This window comes from Lampris incognitus, chromosome 11, assembly GCF_029633865.1.
Source record: "Lampris incognitus isolate fLamInc1 chromosome 11, fLamInc1.hap2, whole genome shotgun sequence".
Classification (NCBI taxonomy): Eukaryota; Metazoa; Chordata; class Actinopteri; order Lampriformes; family Lampridae; genus Lampris; species Lampris incognitus.
Genome location: NC_079221.1, coordinates 43,969,685 through 43,986,318, shown reverse-complemented (window position 1 = coordinate 43,986,318; position 16,634 = coordinate 43,969,685). Strand labels below are relative to the sequence as shown.

General features: G+C 44.1%; 1 protein-coding gene across 1 annotated transcript in view; it reads left to right on the top strand.

Annotated features, from left to right (window-relative positions):
- The window catches only part of vwc2l (von Willebrand factor C domain containing 2 like), a 60,732-nt gene that overhangs the window by 32,207 nt on the left and 11,891 nt on the right, over window positions 1–16,634 (top strand). The window contains exon 3 of the mRNA XM_056289914.1: window positions 15,050–15,179. Within this exon, the coding sequence (XP_056145889.1) occupies window positions 15,050–15,179 (130 nt within the window). The remainder of the gene's footprint in view (window positions 1–15,049; window positions 15,180–16,634) is intronic.

The following is a 16,634-nucleotide window of genomic DNA, read 5'->3' as shown; positions in this document are numbered from 1 at the left end:
ATGGAGTCACTCCATCACAGAGTTAATCATACAAACTATTATTACTATTACTATTACTACTTCTATTACTACTACTACCACTACTACTACTTTTTGCTGCTCCCGTTAAGGGTCGCCACAGTGAATCATCTGTTTCCATCTCTTCCTGTCCTCTGCATCTTCCTCTGTCACGCCAGCCACCTGCATGTCCTCCCTTATCACATCAATAAACCTCCTCTTTATTCTTCCTCTTTTCCTCTTGCCTGGCAGCTCCATCTTCAGCATCCTTCTCCCAATATACCCAGCATCTCTCCTCCACACATGTCCAAACCATCTCAATCTTGCCTCTCTTGCTTTGTCTCCAAACCGTCCAACCTTCTCTAATTTTTTTCATTCATCAGCCCCTCAAAGTATTCTTTCCACCTTCTCAACACACTCTCCTTACTTGCCAGCACATTTCCATCTCTATATTTCATTGCCCTAACCTGCTGCACATCCTTCCCAGCTTGGTCCCTCTATCTAGCCAGTCAGTACAAGTCCTTTTCTCTTTCCTTGGTGTCCAACCTCTCATACAACTTTCCATATGCTTTTTCCTTCACCACCTCTCTCTTAGCTTTACGCTGCATCTCCTTGTACTCCTGTCTACTTTCTTCACCTCTCTGACTACCCCCTTCTTCTTTGCCAACTTCTTTCTCTGTATACTTTCCTGCACTCCCTCATTCCACCACCAAGTCTCCTTGTCTCCCTTCCTTGGTCCAGATGACACATCAGGTACCTCTTCCTAGCTGCCTTCTTCACTATTTCTGCAGTGGTTGCCCAGCCATCCGGCAACTCTTCACTACCACCGGTGCCTGTCTTAACTCCTCCCTGAACTCCACACAAGTCTTCCTTCTTCAACTGCCACCATTTGATCCTTGGCTCTGCCTTCACTCTCTTCCTCTTCTTGATCTCCAAAGTCATCCTACAGACCACCATCCGATGCTGCCTAGGTACATTCTTCCCTGTCACAACCTTGCAGTCTCCAATCCTTCTCAGATTGTGCCTCCTGCATAAGATATAGTCCACTTGTATGCACTTCCCTCCACTCTTATATGTCACCCTGTGTTCCTTCCTCTTCTTGAAATATGTATTCACCACAGCCATTTTCATCCTTTTCACCAGATCCACAACCATCTGTCCTTCCACATTCTGCTCCTTGGCACCATACCTGCCCATAACCCCCTCATCACTTCTGTTCCCTTCACCAACATGCCCAATGAAGTCCACTCCATTCAACACTCTCTCCTCCTTGGGTACCCTCTCCACCACTTCTTCCAACTCACTCCAGAATTTTTCTTTCTCTTCCATCTCACACCCAACTTTTGTGGCATATATGCTGATAATATTCATCATCACACCTTCGATTTCCAGCTTCCTACCCATCACTCTGTCCACCACTGTCTTCACCTCCAATACACTCTTGACATAGTCTTCCTTCAGAAGTATATCTACCCCATTTCTCCTCTCATCCGCGCCATGGTAGAAGAGTTTGAACCCACCTCCCATGGTCTTAGCCTTATTCCGTTGCCTACCAACACGGGATCTCCGGTTCAAATCCCCGTGTTACCTCCTGCTTGGTTGGGCGTCCCTACAGACACAATTGGCTGTGTCTGCGGGTGGTCGCTGCACTAGCACCTCCTCTGGTCGGTTGGGGCACCTATACAGGGGGGAGGGGGAATTGGGGTGAACAGTGTGATCCTCCTACGCGCTATGTCCCCCGGTGAAACTCCTCACTGTCAGGTGAAAAGAAGAGGCTGGCGACTCCACATATATCGGCGGAGACGTGGTAGTCTACAGCCCTCCCTGGATAGGCAGAGGGGGTGGAGCAGCAACCGGGATCACTTGGAAGAGTGGGGTAATTGGACAGATGCAAATGGGAAGAAAAGGGGGGAAAAACCCCCAAAAAAGAATGCATTGGCATTGGCGGGGTTGTGTTAATCAAACAAAACAGTAGGCCACAAATGGTACATCCTGTTTATGTATCTTAGGGAAACCATACACACTAGGTGTAGTTTCCTCTGGGTGTAATCTATGGTACAACATTCTGTCAATGGCATTGTCCTGTTCTAACAGCTTCAGACAATCTTATCACTTTTTCTTGTAACCACTGCCTGAATCTCATGTCAGTATTCATGTCATTAAGTAATGTCATAAATTTCTCAAGATAATTTGCCTGGTTTAATACAAAGTGCATCTGCCTTTGTCTACCTGAAGGATGATGATGTTATCCTCCTTACTGAGAGTCGTGAGTGCTCTCCTCTTGTCTCTGCTGATATTGGACAGTGGCACCTTCGCCTCGCTGAGGCAGGCTGAAACTTTCGTCCGCTTCCGGGTCTGTCTCTGTCTGCCATTGCCGTCCATTGTCTACCGACCGATGTCTCTGACATGCAGCAAGTAGGTCGGACATCTTTTGTTGCATGGTTTTTGAGTTTCCATGTTGTGCTAGACGAGCCTTCTCCAAGAATTCGATCACATGTTGGAAAGTGGTCTAATCTAGACATGACGTGAGTCTCTGTTGGATCTGCTGGCTCTGTGCCTTCTAGAGGAGTTTGTGAGCTCGGTGGCCCTTGACTGAAGATTTCATTTGAAAGCTCTTAGGTGTAATCCCGCCCTGTCTACACCTGCGGGCTGAATCTCAGGTGGTTCCTGAGTTTGGTCATTTTGGTCATTTTATGTGCTGTTCGTTCGTACTCGCGTACAAGTTTAAGGCAGTCCTTAATTACAGCATGGGGGGGGGGGGCTAAGAGTATAGCTGTCGCCATCTTACAGTGCGGTGATTGCACCTATTCCCCAATCCTCTGTGAATAGTACACATTGCCATTGAAACTCTAGTTAATAATCTCGGCAATTTACATATGACACCGATCATTGTTTTTGGTCATTATACAACTTTATTGCCCCCTGTAGAACCTGATAATGTAATAAATTCCCAATAATGTAATAACCCCGATAATGTAATAAAAAGCTGCTCTTGAGTCCATTGAAAATGCAATAAAACCTGATAATGTAATAACTTCCTGATAATGTAATAAAGTGCATGTCCCAATAATGTAATAAACTTTTTACCAATAATGTAATAATGTGTTACATTAACGGGACGTTATTAGGGTTAGGTTTAGGGTTAGGGTTAGCTATGATATATAGTTTATTAGATTATCGGGAAATGCACTTTATTACATTATCAGGAAGTTATTACATTATCAGGTTTTATTGCATTTTCAATGGCCTCAAGTGCATTTTTATTACATTATCAGGGTTATTACATTATCGGGGATTTATTACATTATCAGGTTCTACACCCCCCCCTTTTTCCCCTCCCCAATTGTATCCAGTCAATTACCCCACTCTTCCGAGCCTTCCCGGTCGCTGCTCCACCCCCTCTGCCGATGTGGGGAAGGCTTCAAACTACCACATGCCTCCTCCGATTCATGTGGGGTTGCCAGCCGCTTCTTTTCACCTGACAGTGAGGAGTTTTGCCAGAGGGACATAGTGCGTTAGAGGATCACACTATTCCCCCCAGTTCCCCCTCCCCCCCTGAATAGGTGCCCCGACCGACCAGAGAAGCTGCTAGTCCAGCGACCAGGACACATACCCACATCCAGCTTCCCACCCGCACACGGCCAATTGTCTCTGTAGGGATGCCCAGCCAAGCCGGAGGTAACACGGGGATTCGAACCAGGATCCCCGTGTTTGTAGGCAATGGAATAGACTGATATGCTACCCGGACACCCCTGCCACTGTACTGTTTATAGGGGTGGGGATACCTGCAGTCAGTTGAGACTGAAGAGGTCAGTTGGATGAGTGATTAAATGTTTCTCTCAATAAACATTGTGTCCAGATGAACTGATTCAACTTTGGGATTTCTTTACCTGGATTATTGAGCAAGCGTGAAGACATCTTTAGTTGGTCCAAATGAAATGATTACTCTTCCAGACCGTTCATCTCTCAATGATCGAAACCTATTTGGCAGTATAAGCCTGACTCCACTCATAAGTGAGCCTACCAGAATTGATTACAGGTCTAAGTCCTTGTTAGATTGGATTCTCGTCACCCATCCTGCTAGAATTATAAAATCTGGGATATTATCGGATTGTTTCAGTGACCATTCCATTATTTTCTGCGTTTGCAAGATTAAAGTACCTCATCCTACACTAAGAGGCATGTAAGACGACGTTAAAATATTTATACTGAACTTTTCCTTCAAGATTTAATTGCCATAAATTGGGACAGCCTTCAGCTAATACCTTTTGTTGAAGATGCATGGAACTTCTTTTATACTACGTTTATTAACGTTATAGACAAAACACACCTCCTGGACAACAATTAAGGTTAAAGGTAGACATCTACCTTGGATTAATGTTGATCCTATCGGTCTCTTTAAAAAGACAGGTAAGGTCTGGGGAAAATATCGCTCGACAAAGGATTCTGCTGATTGGAGTGCATATAAACATTCAAGGGATATGTGTAGAACCAAAACAAGTGCTAAACCTAATTTTTATAAAGACTCTTTAGCTAATGATTTTTATAATCCTAAACAGTGTTGGGACAGAATCAACAGTATAACCAATAAATCCACTCAAAGCTCTACCACTCACAATAGAGTTAATAATGAAGTTGTTAATGATCCCTTTGTAATTGCTAATCCCCTTCAGCCAGCACTTTTCCTGTCTGCAGCTCATACTTTTCTGCTTTCCCCTATTCCGATATTTCATTGGATAACGCTACATGTGGTAGCTCCTTCTCCTTTAGAAGTTTCCGTCCAATTGATATTTAGCAGGTCATTTTTGATCTAAGCTCAGGTAGTGGTGCTGGTCCAGATGGTTTGGAGATTAACTTCATCAAGCATACCCCTCATGGTCATGCATATCCTCCGTCTTGACTGATTTCCTTTACCTTTATCGACACGTGACGTTCCGTCAATCTGGAAGCGTGCCAGAGTTATCCCACTGCATAAAGGTGGTGACCCTATCGATCTCGATAACTATAGACCTGTTTCCATTATTGATGTAGGGATGTCCCGATCCGATCCACGGCATCGGTATCGGGTCGATACCGGCCCAGAATGCTGGATCGGATATCGGAGGGGAGGAAAAAAAATATATGATCCTGTAACGTGCATGGCTAAGAAGACACGCTGGCCGCTGGCTGGCGGGTCTGACTCTTTAGTTGAGCGGTTAACGATGTCTCCTGCGGTGCGGGCGATAGGGGTTCGCGTCCCGGCCGCGGCAGTTCCTGTGGTTGTGTTCTCCCCCGAATTCGCTACTATCCACGGGGGAATCTAGTTTAAACCATCGCCTAAACGCTTATATATTATTTACTAGAAGAACCCCGCTACAATGTAGCGGTTTGGTTATCCACCCGTCTAAATCTCCCTCCTCTTCATCCTGCCAGCTAACCGCCTTCCCCCTGCCCCTAAACACCCCCCCACTCCAACTCCCTCCCCCCAAATGCTCAGAATCATCTGACATGCCGAGAAAAGTGGTTTTTAGCCATTTTTAGAAAATTCATATTTTGCATAATTAAGTCCCAGAATTTTTTTTTTATATAGGTGAAAAAATCAAAGGTGCTCAGAATCATCTGAAATGCCGAGAAACGTGGTTTTTAGCCATTTTTAGAAAAAATGCATATTTTGCATATTTATGCATAATTATGCATTTTTAATGTTCTGCTATTTTTTATAGGTGCCCCTGATCATCCCCAATAACCTCCAAAAAGAATCAAGGCCCCAAGTGCTTTAGTTTGGCCGTTTATAGACTCTCACGCAGACACACGCCACACACCGGACACTGAAAATACAGGAGTCGATTCTTCGTAGTCGTCGTCTTTTTCTTCTTCGTCTTCCGCGTCTTATTCTTCTTCTCCCGGTTTACTGGCGGATCGCAAACAACTTTAAGGTGCATACCGCCACCTACTGTACACGAATGTGTAACATCTTCTTTCTGGCTTCTTCAGCGCGTCAAGCGATAACAACAGCAGTAGTCGCAAGGGTATGAACGTGACTACCTATGGAATAGTCATGTAAGTGGTGTGGAAGTATTTTAGAGGGGGGGGAAAATCCAACAGCCGAATGCAACATTTAAACATAAAGCAGCTAGGTCAGTAAAGTCAGCTTAAACTGTGTTTGTTAACGTTATGTTATTTATTAGGAACGTTATACATATTTAAGTTGTGTTTTCCAGTGCCATTTGCACATATCTTCACTGCAAGGGATAGTTTTGTATATATATATTTTTTTCACAATGCTGAATGCTGGTTGTTTTGACTTTAAATCTGTTCGCCCCAAGTACTGCAGTACCTGTTTTTTTATTTTATTTTTTTTAAATAGTGTTTGGATAAAGGGTGGCAGTCTTTCATAACCAACTGTTGTTGTGGACTATGCACTGGGGAAGTATTTGTTTGTTCTCCATTTGAGTGAGATGTTTTTAGGTTGGTAATTGGCTATCATAAGCAAAGTGTTTCCGTGTATTTTATTATCATTATTATTATTATACAAATTTCCTTTAACTTGATGCCATAATACAACATAATAAGCGGGCGGGTCCATTCCTTGGGCCTCGGGTTAGAATGAGGTAATGTGATGGACGGTGCCTTTCTGAGGATATGAGATGTTCCAGGTAGTGCCATCTTCTCTAGTTCTTGTATTCTGATATTACCCGGGATCCGTTGGGTGTATTTCTCCATCCCTTTGTTTACAAGTCCCAGGGCTCCTATCACTACTGGTATTGTTGTGGTTTTCATTCCCCACATTCGTTCAATCTTGATTTCAAGGTCTTTATATTTCGACAGTTTTTCAGTTACTTTTACTGAGGTGCTCCTTTCAGTCGGGATGGACGTGTCGATGAGGAGGCAGCTGTTTTCTTTTCTGTTCTTGATGATGATGTCTGGTCTGTTGGCCTTTATCTCACGATCTGTCTGTACTGGCATGTCCCATAAGATTGTGATGTCATCTTTTTCTGTTACTGTTTGGGGCTCGTGCTCGTACCATTATTATTATTATTTTATTATTTGTATTATTATTTGTACATGCAGGTGGCTGGCGTGACAGAGGAAGATGCAGAGGGCAGGAAGAGATGGAAACAGATGATCCACTGTGGCGAACCCTAACGGGAGCAGCTGAAAGTAGTAGTAGTAGTAGTAGTAGTAGTAGTAGTAGTAGAAGTAGTAGAAGTAGTACAAGAGTAAAACAAAAAATCGGATTAATATTGTTATCGGCAGATAGCCAAAGCTGTGGTATCGATATCGGAAGTGAAAAAGTGGTATCGAGACATCTCTAATTAACAGTATAGCAAAAGCGCTTGAAAAGTTAATTTTTAATCAACTATCTCAATATGTTAATGAATTTCATATCTTATCTCCATACCGATCTGGTTTCAGACCTAACATCTCTACAACCACTGCTCTTTTAAAATTCACCAGTGATGTATCCGCCTCATTGGGCAACAATATGCTTACAGGCACAATATTTATAGATCTCACTAAGGTCTTTGACATGGTTGATCACTACCTCCTCCTTGACAAACTTTGTGCTATTGTTCTTTCAAAACATTCTTTAGTTTAAATCATATCCTCACCATAGATGTTAATTTGTCTCTTTTCAGGGCAGTCAGTCTGAGTTTATGATCATGGAAAAAGGTGTACCACAAGGTTCATCTCTAGGGCCGTTGCTTTTCTCCATTTTTATTAATGATCTCCGACAAGTATGCTCTGATTGTCATATTCAATTATATGCAGATGATACTGTGATTTATTCCAAGCCTGACATCTCACAAATCCAGTGTACATTACAGGCTGATTTTGATGCCGCTCAAAAATGGTTTTCTTTTAACAAACATCAATCGAATAAGAAGAAGTCTTGTACTATGTTGTTTGGCACTAGACCTTTTGCATTTAACCAATAAATGGTCGATTAATTTCTCAGATGGGACACCACTTGAGAAAGTGGAGGAATTTAGATATTTGGGTCTCATCTTTATCTTAAGCTCTGGCATTACCAATAACATGCAACAAGTTGAATGGCAGAAAGTAACTGAAGCAGTGAATGCCATTATTTCTGAGCTATGGACCCTGGAGGAGATTAAAAAAAAAAATTCACACCTGAAGGTGTAGTTTATTCTTACTCCCCAATAATACAGAATAATCTTTATTTATATAAAGGTAGTGTACTATTTATTTGTTTGTTATATAAAGATCATTATCATTATAATTGTTTTAATACTTGGTGACAAACATTTACTCAAGATTGAATGAAATTTACACTGGTCAAAAAAAAAAAAGTTGGTAACCAGCCACACATCACTATGTAATCATAGTGAAGGTTTTTTTTAAACTATAGATTACACCATAACACAATGTAGTGAAAGAAATAAAGCTCTAAATAAAATGTCACCCAAATTCACACTTTTATTATCCTTTTTTGCCAACTCGCAACATCACACCAGTTGGAGTCAAAAGACTGCTTATAGGGTATGCATGGTGTGAAAGATGTGTACCGGTACACACATTCTCACCGCCTGTGGCTTTTTATACATTTCAGAAACCTGCATAGAAAGAGGCAGACGTTTTCGTGTGTACACATGGTTTATACATTGGCCCCAGGTGTTGTAATCGGGTTATGCTAACCCCTATTTTGACCTTACCTCGATAATGATAACCCCATAAAACAGTTTACATGGTTGTGTCTGAAGACTGAGGAATGCCTTTATTGGTTTCAGATAAGGTTTATTTGTTTACATGCTCACTGACTGGAAAAGCAGGACTGCATATAAAGTGCAGGGGATAAAAGGGTTGAAAATATTTCAGTTTCATTCCTGAATCCCCCTTGTAACTGTGTTGCAGTCATTTTTGTTATATTTACACTTGTCATTTTGACGTGACCTTTTAGATCTGATTGTGTCAGAATTTATTTATGAAATCACTCGATGTCCATACTTGGCCTAAAAATGAACATTTTGCATCTCCTGTTGCTGATGTATCTGGCTGTGTCTGTTGTTTCTTGACACTATATTTTCATTATATGCCTAATTCCCTATGAGCATGAGATCTTTCAGCTCTGATTCTGAAGCTCTGACAAACATCTTAAACAAATCTGATCTGAACACAAGTGTAACCATAGCCTATACTAGTCATCTTGTTTGTATTCCCATTTCAATGGCGAACAGCAGGGGAGTGGGAACGAGAAGAGAAGCAGGAGTTTCTTCTGACAGAATTGAGCAGAATTAGACGAGCCCACTGCCAGGAAGGATTATTGATGGAGAAGCTAGTAAGAATTTGATTTTGAAGTGAGCAGTCAAACATTTGTAAAACTCTTCTCACAAAGTAATTACAAGCATTAAAGGATGTATGAATTACATTTGAAGTCACAAATCACTCAGTGGCTAATGCCAATAGTTATTTTTGAGCATTGATTATCTGATAGCTTGAAATAATGCCTAATTTTGGGGCCCACAGTTTTTCCAAAGGAGATTGTATGGTGTTTAAAAGGGTAAAGCGTTGAATGCATAATTACTCGTTCAGGTTATTATTACCCCCGGGAACCATTTTGCTGTGCTGCACACACATTCTTTCATTTGATAGTAAAGCTTTCAATTTCCCCTGCTTAGTAGTAGCAGTAGTACTTGTTGCTGTTGTCGTTGTTGCTGTTGTTGTTGCTGTTGTTCTTCTTCTTCTTCTACTACTACTACTACTGCTACTACTACTTTTGGCTGCTCCCATTAGGGCTCACCACAGCGGGTCATCTGTTTCCATCTCTTCCTGTCATCTGCATCTTCCTCTGTCATGCCAACTACCTACATGTCCTCCCTCACCACATCCATAAACCTCCTCTTTGGCCTTCCTCTTTACCTCTTCCCTGGCAGCTCCACATTCAGCATCCTTCTCCCAATATACCCAGCATCTCTCCTGTCAATCCTCTCTTGTGCTTTGGCTCCAAAGCATCCAACCTGAGCTGTCCCTCTAAATCAGGGGTGGGCAACATGATCCAGAAAGGGCCGGTGTGGGTGCAGGTCTTAGTTCCAACAAAGCAGTCACACACCTGATTCTATTACTCAACCAATATTCTTTGCTAAAGGCCTTGATTTGTTGACTCAGGTGTATAACTGTTTGGTTGGAACAAAAACCTGCGCCCAGAACGGCCCTTTCTGGATCATGTTGCCCATCCCTGCTCTAAATATACTCATTCCTAATCCAGTCCATCTTCGTCGCTCCCAAACAAAATCTTAGCATCTTCAACTCTGCCACCTCCAGCTCCACCTCAAGTCTTTTCATCAGAGCCACCATTTCCAAACTATACAACATAGCTGGTCTCACTATCATCTTGTCAAGCTTCACTATCACTCGTGCTGGTACCTTTCTGTCACAAATTACCCCTGACACTCTTCTCCACCCAATCCATCCCGCCAGCATCTCTTCGTCAACTCTCTTCCACACTCCCCGTTACTTTGAACAGTTGACCCCAAGTACTTCTCTCAAGTGCATTCCTCCACCTCTCCAGGCTCTCCTCAACCTGCAACCTACTCTCGCTACAGATCCCAATGTCATCCGCAAACATCATAGTCCACAGAGACTCCTGCCTGATCTTGTCCGTCAACCTGTCCATCACCATTGCAAACAAGAAAGTGCTCAGATTCCATCTTTGATGTAATCCCACCTCCACCTTGAAACTATCCGTCACTCCAACTGCACACCTCAGCACTGTCACACTGCCCTCATACATATCCTGCACCACTCCTACATACTTCTCTGCCACTTCCGACTTCCTCATACAATACTAAACCCCCTCCCTCGGCACCCTGTCTTATGCTTTCTCTAAATCCACAAAAACTCAAACTAATTCAGTCTGACCTTTGCTATACTTCTCCATCAACATTCTCAAAGCAAACATTGCATCTGTAGTGCTTTTTCATGGTATGAAACCATGCTGCTGCTCACTAATCATCACCTCTCCTCTTAACCTAGCTTCTATTACTCTTTACCATATCTTCATGCTGTGGCTGATCAACTTTATACCTCTGTAGTTGCTACATCTCTGCACATCACCCTTATTCTTGAAAATCTGTACCAGCATGCTTCTTCTCCACTCCTCAGGCATCCTCTCACTTTCCAAGATTGTGTTAAACAATCTAGTTAAAAACTCCACTGCCATCTCTCCTAAACACCTCCATGCCTCCACAGGTATGTCATCTGGACCAACCACATTTCCACTCTTCATCTTCTTCATAGCTGCCCTCACTTCATCCTTGCTAATCCACCAACCTTCCTGATTCACTATGCCCACATCATCTAACCTTCTCTTTCTCTCGTTTTCTTCATTCATCAGCCCCTCAAAGTACTCCTTCCACCTTCTCAACACTCTCCTTGCTTGTCCACACATTTCCATCTCTATCCTTCATCACCCTACCTGCTGCACATCCTTCCCAGCTCGCTCCCTCTGTCTAGTCAATCCGTACAAGTACTTTTCGCAAAATCCACCACCACCTGTCTTTACACATTCCTCTCCTTGACACCGTACTCATCACCATTGTTCCCTTCACCTACATGCCCATTCAAGTCCGCTCCATTCACCACTCTCCCCTCTTTGGGCACACTCCACCATTTCATCCAATTCATTCCAGAATTATTCTTTCGCTTCCATCTCACACCCAACTGCGGGGAATATGCGCTGACAACATTTATCATCACGCCTGCGATTTCCAGCTTCATACTCACCACTCTGTCGGACACTGTCATCACCTCCAACTCATCTTGCTATACTCGGCCTTAAGGATTACCCCTACCCCATTTCTCCTCCCATCCACACCATGGTAGAATAGTTTGAACCCATCTCCGATGCTCCCGGCCTTACTCCCCTTCCAGCTAGTCACCTGCATACACAGTATACCTACCTTCCTTCTCTCCATCATATCGGCCAGCTCTCTCCTTTTTACAACTCTCAAATCCAAACTCCTACCCTCTCCTTTGCCCAACAGTAGCATAGTTTCCACCGGCACCCTGATGGCCAACAGTACTGGTGACGGTCGTTGGTAACCCGGGCCTCGACCGATCCGGTATGGAAATCTGATTTATGATACGCATATTTGATTTGGCAAAGGTTTTACACCAGATGCCCTTCCCCTTCATAGATAAGATTTATTTCTCAAAAGAATTTCTGTTTCTGATAAATCCAGATACAATCATGTTCTTCAGTAAGACAGATGTTGAAATGGATCGAGCAGTCCCTGTTCTGGGTCTTTCCAAGAGCATACCGTGAGGTTTCAATCAGGGCCTTCAGTAACGAACTGCACACACACAAACACACGCACACACACGGCTGATAATACGGTCACTCAAAGTTGTAATCAGTTTGCAGCTTTGTGCTTCAAGGAAAGGCTAGCAATACCATTAGTGCTGGTCCAAGGAGCTGTGATGTGCTTAGATGACGTAGGAAATTCCCGCTCAGCCCCACAAGAAAACAAGTAATTGAATTGAGACAAATTTCAGGCGTACTTCAATTTAACAAATTGGGATTTTGATTTAGACGGGGCCAGCAGAGAAGGCCCCGACAGCCCACCACTAGGTATTTCTCTAAGGAGGATTTACCGATGATGAGCTGAAAGCAAATCCCATGTGATGACCAGTTGACATTTTGTGTGTCGAAGAGTGTCTATTTTTCCATCCATGTAATTGCATTATAGTTCACTTTCTGGTCAAGACACTTTATACACATGCAGTACTAGAAGAGTACACTCATAGAGTGCAGATCCCCGCCATGTATATCTTTCCTTCTGGTGCCTGGACTTGGGTGACAAACCAACTGGGGAGCTGGCGCTCAATTGCGGTATAAAACAGTTTTCAAAGGGTTTTTTTTTGGGGGGGGGATTTTCTCCCCAGTTGTATCCGGCCAGTGACCCCACTCTTCCGAGCTGTCCTGGTTACTGCTCCACACCCCCTCTTCCGATCTGGGGAGGGCTGCAGACTACCACATGCTTCCTCCGATACAAGTGGAGTTGCCAGCTGCTTCTTTTCACCTGACTGTGAGGGGTTTCACCAGGGAGACGTAGCACGTGGGAGGATCACGCTACTCCCCCCCAGTTCCCCCTCCCCCTGAACAGGCGCCCCGACCGACCAGAGGAGGCGCTAGTGCAGCGACCAGGACACATACCCACATCTGGCTTCCCACCCGCATACACGGCCAATTGTGTCTGTAGGGGCGCCCGACCAAGGGATTCGAACCGATGATACCCCTGTTGATAGGCAACGGAATAGACCGCTACACTACCCGGACGCCCTTTTTTCAAAGGTTTTGAATCACCCCAACTGCGCGAGGTCATTGATCATACAGCCATAACTGTGCACAAAAAATGATTAGGCTGACAGGCCCGGTGGTAGGCAAGATTAGCAGCAGACGGACACACACGCACACACTGACAGAAAAACCAGTGTTTCCCCAGCCATTACAAGACTTTTACCCGTCAGTCTGTGGATGTGCAGCCCTCTAGGCAGACCCTCACACGAATGCCACCACTATGAGCTTGCACTTTCCACAAAGAAAAGGTTTGCTATGTGACCGTTTTGGTCTAACCCTAACCCCGCCTTTATTTTCACAATACAACAAAACTGGGTAACCGTTTGTACTTGCACATGTGCGACTCACATCTACAGTTGACTCAGATCAGGCAGCGACAAGGATATGCCACTCTTCCCGTTTTGACCGCAGCCTAGAGGAAGTCGTTCCTTTATAACGTTCACATTATTTGGATTGTCACTGCCCGACCTGAGTGGACTGTGGAGGTCAGTCGCGCGTGAACGGTTTACCCAACTTCATTATAATATGAGAATAAAGATAGAGGCTATTATTTTTGGTTCATCCGGTGTTCCCCCAGTTCTCCTGTACTCAGATCAGCGGGGAACAGCGGCGGATCTAGAGATTTTTTCCTGGGGTGGCAAAGGGGTGGCATGAGGTTTAAGGAGGGGGGCAATGGACGTTATTCTAAACGTATTTTTATTCAAAACTCGGATTTCATCGAATGTGTTTTGTTCTCTACTGTTTGAGACGAGTTTGGTGCGGGTCTCATTGACCTTCACCATGCATGTACATAAAATATACTTTAAAAACATATTATCTGATTTATAAATGGGGTGGCAAGACTGTGTCCCAGAGGTGGCAGCTGCCACCCCTTGCCACCCCGTAGATCCGCGCCTGGTGGTGAATGATTTGCTGACTTGCGAAATACTTCTGGTTTACTATCAAGGCTCGTACCCGAATACATAATGTGTTGACGCTGTCGCTGCCCGAGTGACGTAGAGCAGCGCTGGGCGAGCGAGCTAGAGAGTGAATGAAGAGAGGGGGTGGCGATGGCGAGAACAGCCGTTTCTCAAAGATTCTGAATCACCGCGACCATGAGAGGCTATTGATCATACACTCATTACTGTGCAAAGCATTTTGTTAGGCTGATAGGCCCAGTAGTATGCGAGATTAGCCACGGACAGACAAACAGACACACACGCAAACGCACACACAGTGTGCGACCAAACCCCATATCCCTTCCAGGCCTAGCGGAGATAAAAATAAACAAATAAACAAATGCACCAAATCAGCGTGGTAGACAACACAAACCAACGTGTGGCAAAGCCAGTTTAACAATTATGTAAGCTTTTCCTCAAGGCAAGCTGCAGCAGGAAAACGCCAGAAACTGGGAAAACCACCTCAGTGGCGTACACTTTAGTATTACCCAGCTCCTGTTAGTGACTTGCAAAATTTCCAATGTTAAATCAAGGTTCTGTTCGTGTAAACGCAACCAGCTTTTTGCAAGCTTAATAATAATGAACTCCTAAATGACTCAGTTGATCATACTATATATATATATATGTATATATAATGGTGCATATAATAGGAACATCTCTCTGGCAAATATCAGCAAAAAATACAGAGGAAGTTGCAACTATGCAGAGGCAATAGCACAATAACAGTTAATCATGTGCTTAAACAGCATTACACTGATGGAGGTGAAGCATGTTGAGTCATTTAACCCACATTCTCTCTCTGTTCCTCCCACAGCCCTCCCCATGTGAATGGTGCCGCTGTGAGCCAAATAATGAGGTGCACTGTGTGGTGTCGGACTGTGCTGTTCCCGAGTGCGTCAACCCCGTTTATGAGCCAGAGCAGTGCTGTCCCATCTGTAAAAATGGTAAGCAGTCGTCTCCTCTGGAGTTCAACACATTTGTCCTACGCCCCAAAAAGCCACCGGTCTTTCACTTGAAAACCGACGCCGGCCGGTTCATCCGAGGCGCGCTGCGTTTGATGACCACGGCTTTGCAGGAGGAACACTCAGCTGAGGTTTTATGAATTAAATTAGTAACCTCAGGTATGTTGCCCGCTAATGAGCGGTACTAGCTTTAATTAGCAATGACATACTAAGCAGAGTAAACATTGGCCCATTGATTGAGCCCATGGTATGAGGGACTAATGGGCCCCCAGAGAGCCCTTTATCTCTCAATGCCCCGATGCCCTTGTCGCACACAGCCAATCCCCAAATTAGAATTATAGGATTCCAATGGCTCATTGGTTATTTACAATGAGAGGTGGGAGATATCCCGCAGCAGCCCCGATCTCGAGGGGGAGATGGAGTTTACGACTGGACTCCAGTAACTGCCCTCCTAGACCTCAATGCTCTCTTCAGCTGGAATGATCAACAGCAAATAGTGCCTAGTTTAATGAATCATGTGGCATATAATCAGATCTTTTTTTATTTTTGCATGGCACATGTCATATATAGGAGACTCCATTAATTTGATTTTTCAACTGGTAAAAACAAGCTGTCAATAAAAAAAGGATGCAGAATGAGATAAATACAGTCGGTAAGGTCTTCTGTAATAGCAAGCCATCGGCCCTCTCAGAGTCACAGTAAAATGTGGAAATAGCTTCTGATCATTTCTTTTAAATATATAGTCAATAAGAACACTTTTTTTTCCACCTCCTGGCACTGGTTGACCTGTATTCATTAACTCGCTGACTGGGATTCAGGAATCGGCGAAGTTGATGAAAGACAATGCCGGTGGAACTCTCCACACAGACACACATCCTCACACTTTTTCCAGTTTCCTCTGACTTCCTCCCACTGAAAAGACAGATGTGCACATACGTGCAAAAACAGACACACAAATGTATGCCTGCAAACACGCACGATTACACAAACCCAACTAGCCTGCAGCAACTGGAGGGAGAGGGCTAATCCAGACCGACAGGAGTTGGTGACACCCTTGCGGTAGTGGAATTTCTTGGGGGGGGGGGGGGCTAGCTAGTGCTGGCAGCCAGATGAGGCTCTCCGGTAGTGGATGGATGACTGAGGGGCAGGTGTGGGAGAGTAGCGTAGGAATGCTCTGTAGCTCTGATCCCTGCCCAGGGAACATTTGAGCGTGATCTGAAGCCATCCACTCATGTACTCAAATTGAATGTACAGTCTTCAGGAGAACAACCCCGGCTGCTCGTTTGCTCTGCTCACCAGCTGGAGACATGAACAGTGTCAGAGGATTCTCACATCGCACAGTGCCATACAACAGTGAGCCCTCACATACATTGATTTATATGTATATGTGTGTGTGTGTGTGTGTGTGTAAAATCCAGTGATTCCAGTAATCTTTAA